This window comes from Rattus norvegicus, chromosome 7, assembly GCF_036323735.1.
Source record: "Rattus norvegicus strain BN/NHsdMcwi chromosome 7, GRCr8, whole genome shotgun sequence".
In the NCBI taxonomy this organism is placed as follows: Eukaryota; Metazoa; Chordata; class Mammalia; order Rodentia; family Muridae; genus Rattus; species Rattus norvegicus.
Genome location: NC_086025.1, coordinates 29,637,583 through 29,649,452, shown reverse-complemented (window position 1 = coordinate 29,649,452; position 11,870 = coordinate 29,637,583). Strand labels below are relative to the sequence as shown.

The window sequence follows — 11,870 nt, the reverse complement described above, 5'->3', positions numbered from 1 at the left end:
CTGAAACGTTAACAGACAAAAGCAACCTATGCGTGCCTATTTGTTTGCTGAATTTCTTAAAGTCCGTGGACCCCTAGAAAGAATTCTAAATCATGCCCCCTTACTTTTTATAAGCTTTTATACGCGAGAATCAAGCTCACTGACAGCTGAGGCCGGTTTGCAAATCAAACGGACAAATCTGATACTCCACCAGTAAAGAATTCTATCTCGGGAGATCACGAGAGACTAACCGGAGGGTGGGCAAGAGCGAGGCGGCTGTCACCTTCAGCAGTGACGTCTTCTCACTCTATAGGGATACCACAAAAGGAAAATGGCCCCGGTGTGCACGGCTTTCTTCCCCAAGAAAGAACGGTGACTCCACAAAGATCACATTTTATATAACACAGAGATTTAGTTATTATAAATTTCAAAACGAAGGAAGGAATTTTCACATAATATTTATAACCTTCAAAGTACAATATTAATACATGTCTGTCAGTTAGAAATAACAGCAGTTAGGCTACGGGGCTTAACATAAAACCAGCTGACAATCGTGAAAAGCAGCAGTGGTCCAATATTCACTGTTACACATGAATCTGTTTCTTCCAGAACTTTCTTTTTTTAAAAAAAAAAATTAAAATTTCAGTATTGTGAAATATTAAAATAACATCCCCAAACATGCCACAATCACTATTCACAAATAAAGTTAAAATGAAAATATACAAAAACTCACTTTAATACTGTTAAATAACAAACAATAAACTACAGGATTTCCTGAACAGAAATGAGAGGACCCTGAATGTTTTACAGTGAATGGCAGGACAAAAATTAAGTTATAACTATTTTCATGATATAAGGCAAAAACTTACATGACCATTTCAAAGTATACCAATTAAGATTTCTAGTTGTAAGATGCACTAACCAATAGTCCTTAACGATGAACACGAATGCCTAAGACACGGTTACCAACACCGAGTGTCTGTGATGGTCAAGGACATGCATAATTCAAGTTACACTGTTAGTGTCTCTGATGAGCAGATAATACCCACAATGCTAAGGCAGTCCTCTGGGCTCTTATTTCTCATTTCTAATTCATCATGGCTCCATTTAAAGACAGAGTCCAGCTTTCAGCTGGTTATTCCAAGTGAACGTTATTTGAAACATACACAGCCCCCAAGTGAAAGAAACTGTTCCTCAAAATGAAGTAGTATCTAGGAAAAGAAACGTGCTTCAGACAAACAGCAGCAAGGCTTTTCCTGTTTGAATGACCTCTACGGTTAAATGTTAACTGAAAGCACAGTGTAAAAGTTAATCAAGTGTAGGCATACGAAGAGGCAGTAGACATCTCTCAGGTGAGGAATAGGTAAAAATGGATAACTTGGTGTTCTTAGTTGATTGGTGTCTGATGTGGGAACCCAAAATGGCTGCTATTCATTTGCTTGGCTCAGCCCCTCACATTACACGCTTCCCAAACACACGGTGCTGTCCCTCTCTCAGCTACTCTATTGGCCAATGCTCCTAAGAAATTATAAGTAGCACGAACTTCGAGTGTTCACGATGGCTCACTTATTTTACTGCTAAGCAAAGCTAAATATACATTCCAGGAAACACTGCAGTTTAATTTTTTTTAAAAACAAACAAACAAACAAAACAAAACAACAACGAAATGCAGCAGTCAAACAATTTGTGAGGAGAAACAGATGCGTTCACATCTAATAAAGCCACTGCAACTTCTTCAGGCATTCAACTGTTGTGTTAAATAAACAGACAGTAGTTATTTAGCAGCAATGATTCCACAATAAATAATGCACTGTGTTTCTCAGTCCTGCACAAATCTGCAGCCACAGTTACATTGAGAGCTGTAACCTCCTGGCTCTACAGGCAGAGAAGACCTTAAAACCAACTGTACAAAAAAAAAAAAAAAAATTGTCACACTGTGACAAGAAATATAAAAACAATCTGTAGGTCTGAAATAAAAAGACTCCACTGGGAAGAGGACAGTGCAGACACACGGAGATCCCAAGTCCAGCACAAGAAATGACTGCCTTCAGCTCTGAGTCCATGGCTGGTAAGAAAGGCTGGGGCTGGGCTTGAGACCAAGCTACCAGACTTAAAAGAGCATGCTCTGTCTTCTGTTCTTCCCATGTCCTAAAATATAAAGTCATTTCATGAGGCAGTTCAAGGCTCAGTGATTATCCCACATACAGTATTTGGTGACTCTAGGAGGCTAACATTCCCACCAGCAAACGCTACTATTCCACGGTAAGAGTGGTCGGCACTGTCTTAAAGGGCCTCTGTGTTGACGGGGTCAGTCTACAGCTTCTAGGCTTCCGAGTGACGAAGCGGATGGCTAGGTAAGCACAAGCCGTGTCTTCTGCCTCGGGTACCAGGGATGGCGTGTGCAGTGGTCAAGCCAGGTCACTTGTGAAAGGTCTCTGTGCCATCTGCAGCTCGCAGGATCCCTGACTTGACTGAATCACATTTCTCTCTGAAGATTTACTGCGCTGCCCACATTGTACAGAACAGCAAGTATATGCAATTCTAAAAATACAGAGTTTTGGGATGCACTGTACATTGTTGGTTTTTTTTTTTTTTACATCAATAATTTTACTGATCGATTTATAAACCCAAAGCTTGGCTCCACGAAAAAAAATTCATGATCGACATGTGAAATGGTTTATGACAAACACACCTGTCTCTGGATAGGAAGAATTTCGAAAACCCGGGTCCTTTTGCAACTGAATCTCTTTCAAACTGAATATTGATACGCCTGAAATGAACAGACAGAAATCACCAGATATTAATGACAAATCTAGACCAACCATAATTATTCAAAAAGCACAAAACGATTATTCAACATCAAACATCCATACTGTGCCCCCAAAAGTTATAGCCCCATGGAAAGATTGCCCATTTGTCCCCATGTTCTAGACAGAAAGCCAAACTCTATGGGAGAAGTCCTGTGGATTTTCTGATGGGCTTTGCTGCTGACTGTTCCATGACCCTCGGTTAACAAGGACTACCTAGTGAAAGGGAATGGGAACTGAGGAATGGCCCTCACAGCTGACTTCCCAAACGCTGTCCTCCTTCCCTGCTCAGCCCACTTTAAACACTGGACTACTTTAAGACAGGATGGACAAAATTAAATAGCTACCTCAGGCCTGGGGAGTTTTCTACTCTGGTGATTTTGATAACAGACTCACTAACTTCGTAGGGACAATGTCACCAGAGCAATTGCAAGAAAGGGGGACTTTCTTTGTATCTCCTCAGGAAGGAAATCACTTTCACCTGGGAAGCATCTGCTTAGTGACTGTTCGTCCTTAATCTCCACAGTGCTTTTACAGGGGCCTGGGGACCCGAACCAGGTCTGCACTGCACAGCAAGCATGGCGCCCACCCATCCAATCTAGAAATCCACTTTTAACAAAGAAATTGAGCCACACTAGGGCTGAGGATGATGGTGCCAGCATATTGATTTAAATCAAGGAAGATTAATGACTCACACTCAAATATGACTCATTTCTCACTGAGTAGAGACAATATATATATACTCAATATTACAAGACATGAACAAGAAAAACCAGTCAAGAAAAACTTCCTTGGAAAAATTATGATTTGATTTAAAAAAAAAAAGGACTAAAAATCTTAGGTATAAAAATCAACAACCACCTCTTTTTAAACTCTATAAACCTCCCGATGCTCACTCCTAGACAAATGAGTAGAAGGAACGAACTGGAGGCTTCTTACTTTCTGGTAAAGCATGTATTCTCGGCCCTAGACTTCGGAAGTACACATGTTTCATGGCCTCTTCTGCTGGAGCCCTTTTCTTAGATTCATACTGTGAAAAAGCAAAAAGCCATTTCATTAACCTTCTGTCAAATTACCGTAAAAAGTTGAAGAAGGATAAATTAGTACTTAGAACTACTTAACAAAGTTCTTGATTACTTGACAATTTTTTAACATCACTTTAGAGTCCTCCCAACACACTCAAAGCATGAAGATAATTCGATCTCAATTCCACACTTCCTAGCTCAGCCTCCTCATAAAAATTAGATTCCTTGTATTTTCCCGAAGTATTCAATCATTAGTGCTCTTTTCCTTTGTGAACTGCAGTGTACTGACAGAGCACGCCCAGTTAGTGCCTTTAGGCCCAACGATCTCAACAGATAAAGCCCACTGCAAGTCTCCTAAATGACACAACCTAGATTTGCAAATTCAAGATGTTCATGCTTCCAGCTCCAACAGATAAATCACGAACCATGACTGTTGCAGGTTGAGGCTAATTCCCCAATTCCCAGACTCTCTTTGTGTTGTTCTGTTTCTACAGTGAATGTTCTGGCCAAGGAGACTTGGGAAAAGCCTATGCTTTTGGGATGTAGGGGAGTTAATGTGGCGAGTCCCGCCCTGCCATCTCTTCTGCCTGCTCTGGGGAAACCGGAGCGCTACTTGAAAGGGCAGCATGCCGCAAGGCAGCAAGCACTAGGGAGCAGAGGACGGAGAAACAGCCGCAAAGAACGAGACTGTGAGCTGGCTGAAGCAGCCTCGAAAGACCGTAACCATCCCATTGTCGCTAACAGTATTTGAGGGGTACAACTGATTCTATTTTCCTGAGGGAAGAGACACTTAATGATCCATTTAGCGTCACAAAATAAGACGTGGCTTACCTGAAGAAACTTTGTTATCAACTCAATTCCTTCAGAATCTAACCTAGAAACAAAAGATAAACCAAAACAAGTGTCCATTTATTCTTTTATGATAGAAACTTTTCGGATAAAATTATTTTCCAAATGCTTCCATTTACCAAATCCAAGTGCCCTGAAATAGCCATCTTTACTGCTTTCAAAGACCCAGATCTGTTTCAGCCCTAAAAAGCTCATCTTGTCATTTGCTTCAGGACAAATCATGAACGGACTGCCGCTCGAAATTTCAATATTTAAGAAAAATTACTAACACTGTAGAACGTTTGAAGTTAGCACTCTATCCCCAAAGTAAGCTCTACTCAGGGGAAGTTTAAACAGGCTACAAGGGTACAAGTATTCGGTGTGCCAATGTTGGCAGGCTCACCGGAATATCGCTGTCCTAGCATAGAGGTAAAAACATTGCAACAGTGATCCCAACATATATTAATGGGGTTCAAAGTAGACACAAGCCATCAACAAAATTATATAAACACAGCCTGCTAAGCAATGGCTACTGTACAGCATTGAGTTAGGGAAACTTCAGTAACAGAAATGAGCTCAGGGACGCAGCCAATGGCCGCCAGGCAGCAGTGCTGTCTTGGCCTCTGTGGATCTATCCACGTAAGCTCTAGAATTCCGATATGTGCATTCTGTATTCTCTTCACAGCTCAATTCTATTCGAATGTTTTGGTGATTCTTGGCCGCTGATTTATAAAATTACTATGTCAAAGGAAGGGGTAAGCTGTTACTATGTCAAAGGAAGGGGTAGGCTGACTGAAGTTACATTGCACAGTAATGAAAAGCTGCCCTGTATCAGTCCCGAGCCCTTCCTGTGCAAGGACACCAAACGAGACGAGTCCCGTGGGCCTGGCCCTTCCCACTTAAAAAGAAAAAAAAATACCTGGGTGCATGATTAATTAGAGGTTGTGGCTTATATTTTGGGAAGTTGTAGTTCTTGAATTCATCATTTGAAGAAACACCTGGCCAAGTTTCCTGAGATGGAGTTCCTGAATTAAAAGAATAAATTCATGATAAGCATTTAAATTATATGTGTGCAAACCCCTATCAACAGGCATAAGAACTGTCCTAAAAAACATGATGCTCTTATTAAATGATTTAACTTTTCAATTGAAATTAAAATATTGTATGTGTGTATACACTTAGGGACACTACATACATACATGTGGATTGGGGCCCATTCAAATATATCTTAAATATGATAAAATCCCCTTTCTATCCATAGGACATCACCTACACTAGGAAGAGCTGTTAATAATATGTCTAAGGTCAAATCTTTCATGAAATCTTTATGAAATGAAGCTAAATGAGTCACCTTGGAAAAAATCTCCCCTTGTAGCATCTAAGCCAACTGCGGTTCTTATGGTGACAGCTATGGGACGCATGTGTACGGACGCCTTACAGACACAGTCCTAAGTTAACCAGGCAACTGCAGGTGTGAATCACAGGGAGAAGACTTCTCTCCTACCTAGTAGTCGAAATATTAAGTGCAGTTCATCTTCCACAGTTGACCCTGGAAACAGTGGTCTTCCAGAAGCCATTTCAAAGAAAATGCAGCCAACTCCCCTTCAAAATACATCATTTAAAAAAAGAGAGAGAGAAAAAATCAGTCCATTTACACATTGGGTAGCAGAAGATATGTTTTCTCAAGATTGCCTTTCTGAAAAATTTTTGGGCTCCCAGAAAATCTTCTGTGAAGATACTTTTGAATCCAATGAATTTATTAAATTTACAGTCTCAATTTATACATTACTAATCCTTTTTCCCCACTTAAAACCTCTAGACTTCTTTTATGTAGGACTCTCAAAAAATAAAACAACACTTACTAGTAATGGAGTGCTAACTATCACTGTGGTAAACTGGGAAGTAATGGTGGCTACGGCAGCACAGAGAGAAGGGAATGAGTGATTCACTCAGAGAGAAGTGAATGAGTGATCCACTTAGAGAGAAGGGAATGAATGATTCACTCAGAGAGAGAGGGGAATGAGTGATTTGCTTAGAGAGAAGGGAATGAATGATTTCCTCAGAGAGAAGGGAATGAGTGATTCATGACTGATGCAGGAAGCAGTTACTACAGCAGAGTGCTGTCACTGGGGACTGTGTGTAAGGGAGGGAGAGGGGACAAGGGACAGGCATCACCATCTAGGAACTACAGGATATATGCAAGGTTGCGACACAGTCGTCCATAAGAGCTCACAGCCAGTAGAAGTAGAGAAAACTGAAAACAGCACAGGGAAAATGAAATGGCATGTTGTTATAGGAAATACGATAATCCCTCAGACATTTTGAAATATAATTGCTATGGCCTGCAATCTCCGTTTTGGGTAATAAGCACGAGAAACTAACGAGGCGAAACACTGTCCACCCGTCAAGGAAGCACCGCTTACAGTGGTGAGAGAAGAGGCTCACGTGTCCCCATTGCTGAACAAGTAAACAAAGCGAGGTGTGCACACTCAACGACCAAGGAAACTTAACTACACGCAGTGCTGACGGACCGTAACGACGCTATGGTAACCGAGAAAGGCTGAGTAAGCCCGTCAGTGACTGACTGACAGACAGATACAGCAGGACCTCACTTGCATGAGCTGCTTGGGACAGGTAAACTCAGAGACAAGCAGTAGTGTCCTGATTCCCAGGACCAAATGAAAACAGTAGAATGGTTTGCCTAACAGGTAAAATCTCAGTTTTTAAAAAAAATTTAAGAGAGTAAAAAGCCTTGAAGTTCTAAAAAGATGGATGGCAGCGATAGTTGTACAATAATGTAACAAACTTACTATCTCAAAACCACACAATTAGACTAGTTAAAATTATAAACTTTATCTTAGACATCTTATCAGAACTTAAGGGGAAAAGTCCTACAAATGAAACTCTATGTAATTGCTCAAGACAGTAGCAGAAACGAGCACTAACTTATCAAGACACGAGGAGTACAAACATAATGAACACAGCCATGATTCAGAAAGAGCTGCCTCTGACGGCCAGGGCATGCCCAGGAAGGCACTGATGGCCAGCCCCGGGGAACTGTCAAACACGAGCCTGCAGGGACAAAGGAGAGCCAAGTGGGCAGACCGTGGTGAGCCCAGTCAGGCTTGTTTTGAAGAACAGCGAGGAGAGCAACGCTGCTAAAAGACAAGATCTGTATTAAGAAATAGGCTGAGTTGAGTTGGAAAAGGAAGTTTATAGACGTCTACAAAACTCTGTAACTACTGGATAAAGGAAATGGAATTTATCCTATAGGCAGTAAATGTAGTTTATCCTATAGGCAGTAAATGTAGTTTATCCTATAGGCAGTAAATGTAATTTATCCTATGGGCAACGCTGACGTCAGCACCGGGCACAAGGGCGTCACGGTATCTGTTGACTGGGAGGTGGCTCAGTGGCTACAGCGCTCATGAGAGGCTGAGTCCAGATTGTATGCACACAAGCGTGACCGGCCTGAGGCAGGTAGGGCCCAGGTCTCGCTGGCCAGCTAGCCTATCCAGGCTCAGTGAAAGACTGTCTCAGAGAAGTAATAAATGAGTAACTTTTCCTTAAAGTGAAAAGTGGTATCTGAGCGTGCTTCCTGTTGACCTCTGGCCTCCATTTGTACATGCATGTATAGGCGAGTGCGCTTAAACACACACACACACACACACACACACACACACCACACACACGTACATATATCTGCAACACATATACAGACATCATAATGCATAAGAAAGGTCTTTGAAATTCTATTATTTTTGACCAACTTAAGTAGGTATGTTTTCCACACTGACGCAATCCTTGTCTGAAATCGCTGTGTACCACATACTCTTTTCACAAGTGCTCTCTGCGCATTAGCCCATTCAGTCTTAACAGCATCTACTGGACTTTATCACAATTGTGCCCACCTCCTTAAAGGAGGAGATGGAGGCACAGGCTACTAGTGTGAATGAGATGGTTAGTCTAATGGAGTCGTTAGTGTTGCCTTGATATTTAAATCTAAATAGTTTTATTTCCACGCCTCGATTCTTACTCACTGCTCAAAGGCATATTAACTCTTTATAAATAAGTATTTGTCAGTATGCCCCGTTAATGGCTAACTCCTTTAAAACTATAAACGGCACCGGCGTCTCTACTTACCACATGTCGATCTGAGTTGAGTACTCCGAGGAACCAAGAAGCACGTCAGGGGGCCGATACCACAGCGTGACAACTTCATTTGAGTAGGTCTTGGTGGGGACTGACTTGGCTCTGGCTAGTCCTTTACAGAGAAAGGAAAGAGAAGAGTTAAATATACTAAGATCCATCAACGCGCTGAAGGTCTTAGCCCCAGTGTCACACGACCATTCAAAGAGATGCATCCTGCAACTTCGAAACAGTGGTTCTACAAATTTTGTTGAGTGTATGTAGCTCTGGGCCAAGTCGGTATTATATAAACTGAACACAGTAGTTATACAACGGGAAACTAAGCTGGTCGTGATGGAGTCATGGTGCCAGGATGATTTCCGACTAGAGTTAACCCAAAACGGTCAGTGACACTGAGGCACGGTTCGTTTGCTACAGTTATAAAAACTACCTATCACTTTTTTAACTCAAATGACACATTTATTTGCTATACTATTTTTTTTTTTAAATTAAAACCACAAAAATCATTAGTATAGGACCGGTTGGATTTTACTGGCGATTTCCTTGGACCTATTTGGTGATTTCCCTGGAGCGGTCTTTTTCCTTTTGTAATGACATAAGGCATATGAATAACTTCAGAATGAGGCCTTGATACTTTGGGATAATACCGACTGCTGTAGAGAAAAGTCTGCCTTGTCAGCCTCGAGTGGACCCCACTGCGTCCAGAAACACAAGGTCGGCTCCCAACCTTCTTGCTTTGCCACTGGTAGAGGATTAGCTCCCCATAACCTCTAGATTGTGGTCACTGAGTTTAGATCTGAAGAAACAGATCCCTATTTTTACCATACAGTTTGCTTCAAGTAACAATAGCACTTAGGCTAAGATTGCTGCTATGTAAAAACTTTACATATCTTATTAAAAAATATTAAGGAAGAAAAATGTCATAAACAGTAATTCAACATTTCATTAAACTGGTATAATGCTGACATTATTTAAATTTACCGTAGCATGCCAGCTTGATTTAGTCATGCCCAACAAATTATTCTTCCACACATTTTAGTAATTAGCAAGATGTAGGGCAGCTCTGATTCCTCTTCCTTGGTTTTTTTTAGTCACTATACCATGGTGACCTTGTTTTTTTGTGAATTTCATTGATAGTAGTAACATTGGAATTTTCAAAGGAATAGAGAGTAAGTCAAAAGGGTAGAGATATGGTGGAGAGACAGTGCTTGCCTAGCATATTCAAGGCTCTCTCTGACTTTGATCCCCAATACCACCAAGGGGCGGGGGTCAACCAACAGTGGAAATATTCAAACTTAAACAACACTCATTACTTGAAGCCATATTATGTACTCACTATGCAACAACAGCAACAATAACAACAAAAACAACAACAACAACAACAACAACAACAACAACAACAACAACACAAGCCAAGGACCAGAAACTTGATGACTGTGTTGTGAGATCTGCTTTCTGGAGGTTAAAAGCAAAATGTTCAAGTATTAGATTCAAAGAATTCTCAGATAAAAATTTTCCATGGCCCGTGACACACCCTTTGCATGGTTCCACGCGAGCTGCATGAAAAACAGCTTGGCATGAAGGGGGGAGGGGAGCAGGGCTGATTATAGGGGAAATACCGTAAACAATGCTCAAGAAATAGTCTGCTTCAATCTCAGGTAGACAACAGCAAATCCCTTTCAAACAAACCACAAAAGTCCTACATAAACAAATATCTAGGAATAGCCAGGGCATGTTTTTAACTTGTTACTAAGAAAACGCTTGAAAAAAAATCTCCTATTTGTGAAATGTTTCACACAGTCCTAACCCAAACGCTAACATAATTTATTTATTAAAATAATTCAAATTATAAGCATGTAACACAAAAATCAAAGCTAACTCTAAAAATGTTCTTTCAATATAAAAGGTTTACTCCTAGAAGCGAAGAGCATGCTACTGGACTTTACTGTCAAATCCTATAAAATCAGATTAGCTAAAGGGATAGACGGAGCTGCTAGTCAAGTCACCAAGCAGACAACAGCAGCAGTCAAATGGTGGGTGACATATTGGGGGACTGGAACCTTCCAGGGGCAGCGTCTAGTTCTCAGATCTGGAGTAAGCATCTCGAAATTAAGAAGTGTTTTTATTTTACATGGATCATTGATATTTACTGTATCTGTAACCCAAAAGGGATAAAACTTAAAGTATTTATTTACAGATTAAAACTAAGACACAATCAGGTGCAGCGACCCTGTCCTACAATCCTGTAATTCAAGAGACTGAGGCAGGATGATCATGAGTTTGAGGACAATGCAAGTACACAGTGAGATCCTGATTCAAAAACAGAAACAATTCGATCCTCAAATGCTCGCCAGTCACAATAGGCTGTCTGCAATATCATCTCTATAAAAAGTTACTTTCCAAGGCAAAAAAAAAAAAAAAGTCTTCTATTCTTATTATCTTAAATGTCATGTTAATAAAGGATAACTGGATTCCATATTTTCTTTGATATACATGGTATATACAGGGCAGCACATCAAATTTGTAATCACTTGCATACATATGACAAGAATAAATCACACAGAGACCAAGAGAGAAAGGAGGACCCTAGCGCCTCTGCTGAAGGGAAGCCACGAACCATCGTCTGTGGCCGTGCTAGAGCCGGAGAGACCGCGGCCTTAGTAAAACGTAGGTAAAAGGAGTGCCACGCTGACCTGCTCCTGCTTCCACTGCAGCCCACTGCTCTGCCTGGTGCTGTAATTACATGTTTATCCGTGCACACTCTGTAGTATCATTTCCTGGTAATTGGGAAAATACTGATCTTTGAGATATGTATTATAAACAGCTATGTATTCCTTAAAAGTATCCACAGTTCACATGTACGTCTCTCTGTGTTGTCTCTAACAAGTTAGTAAATATGGCCAAAGTAGCAGGTCCAAATTTTCAAATACTAAATTTTGTTTGAAAACTTGAATAAATGGGGTTGGGGATTTAGCTCAGTGGTAGAGTGCTTGCCTAGCAAGCGCAAGGCCCTGGGTTTGGTCCCCAGCTCCGAAAAAAAAAAAAAAAGAAGAAAGAAAACTTGAATAATATCAACAAAAAT

General features: G+C 40.8%; 1 protein-coding gene across 4 annotated transcripts in view; it reads right to left on the bottom strand.

Moving 5' to 3' along the window:
* Cdk17 (cyclin-dependent kinase 17) overlaps nt 1-11,870 on the bottom strand; it is a 106,632-nt gene that overhangs the window by 28,161 nt on the left and 66,601 nt on the right. For 2 of the 4 annotated variants that reach the window (NM_001108082.2, XM_006241253.5), the window contains exons 11-17: nt 8,783-8,903; nt 6,144-6,241; nt 5,559-5,664; nt 4,643-4,685; nt 3,726-3,816; nt 2,672-2,749; nt 357-2,127 (exon numbers count right to left, since the gene is read on the bottom strand). In NM_001108082.2, the coding sequence (NP_001101552.2) occupies nt 2,090-2,127; nt 2,672-2,749; nt 3,726-3,816; nt 4,643-4,685; nt 5,559-5,664; nt 6,144-6,241; nt 8,783-8,903 (575 nt within the window). In that variant the 3' untranslated portion in view covers nt 357-2,089. Of the gene's footprint in view, nt 1-356; nt 2,128-2,671; nt 2,750-3,725; nt 3,817-4,642; nt 4,686-5,558; nt 5,665-6,143; nt 6,242-8,782; nt 8,904-11,870 lie in introns of those variants that run through there. The other 2 variants (XR_001838688.3, XM_017594835.3) reach the window with 1 other exon arrangement.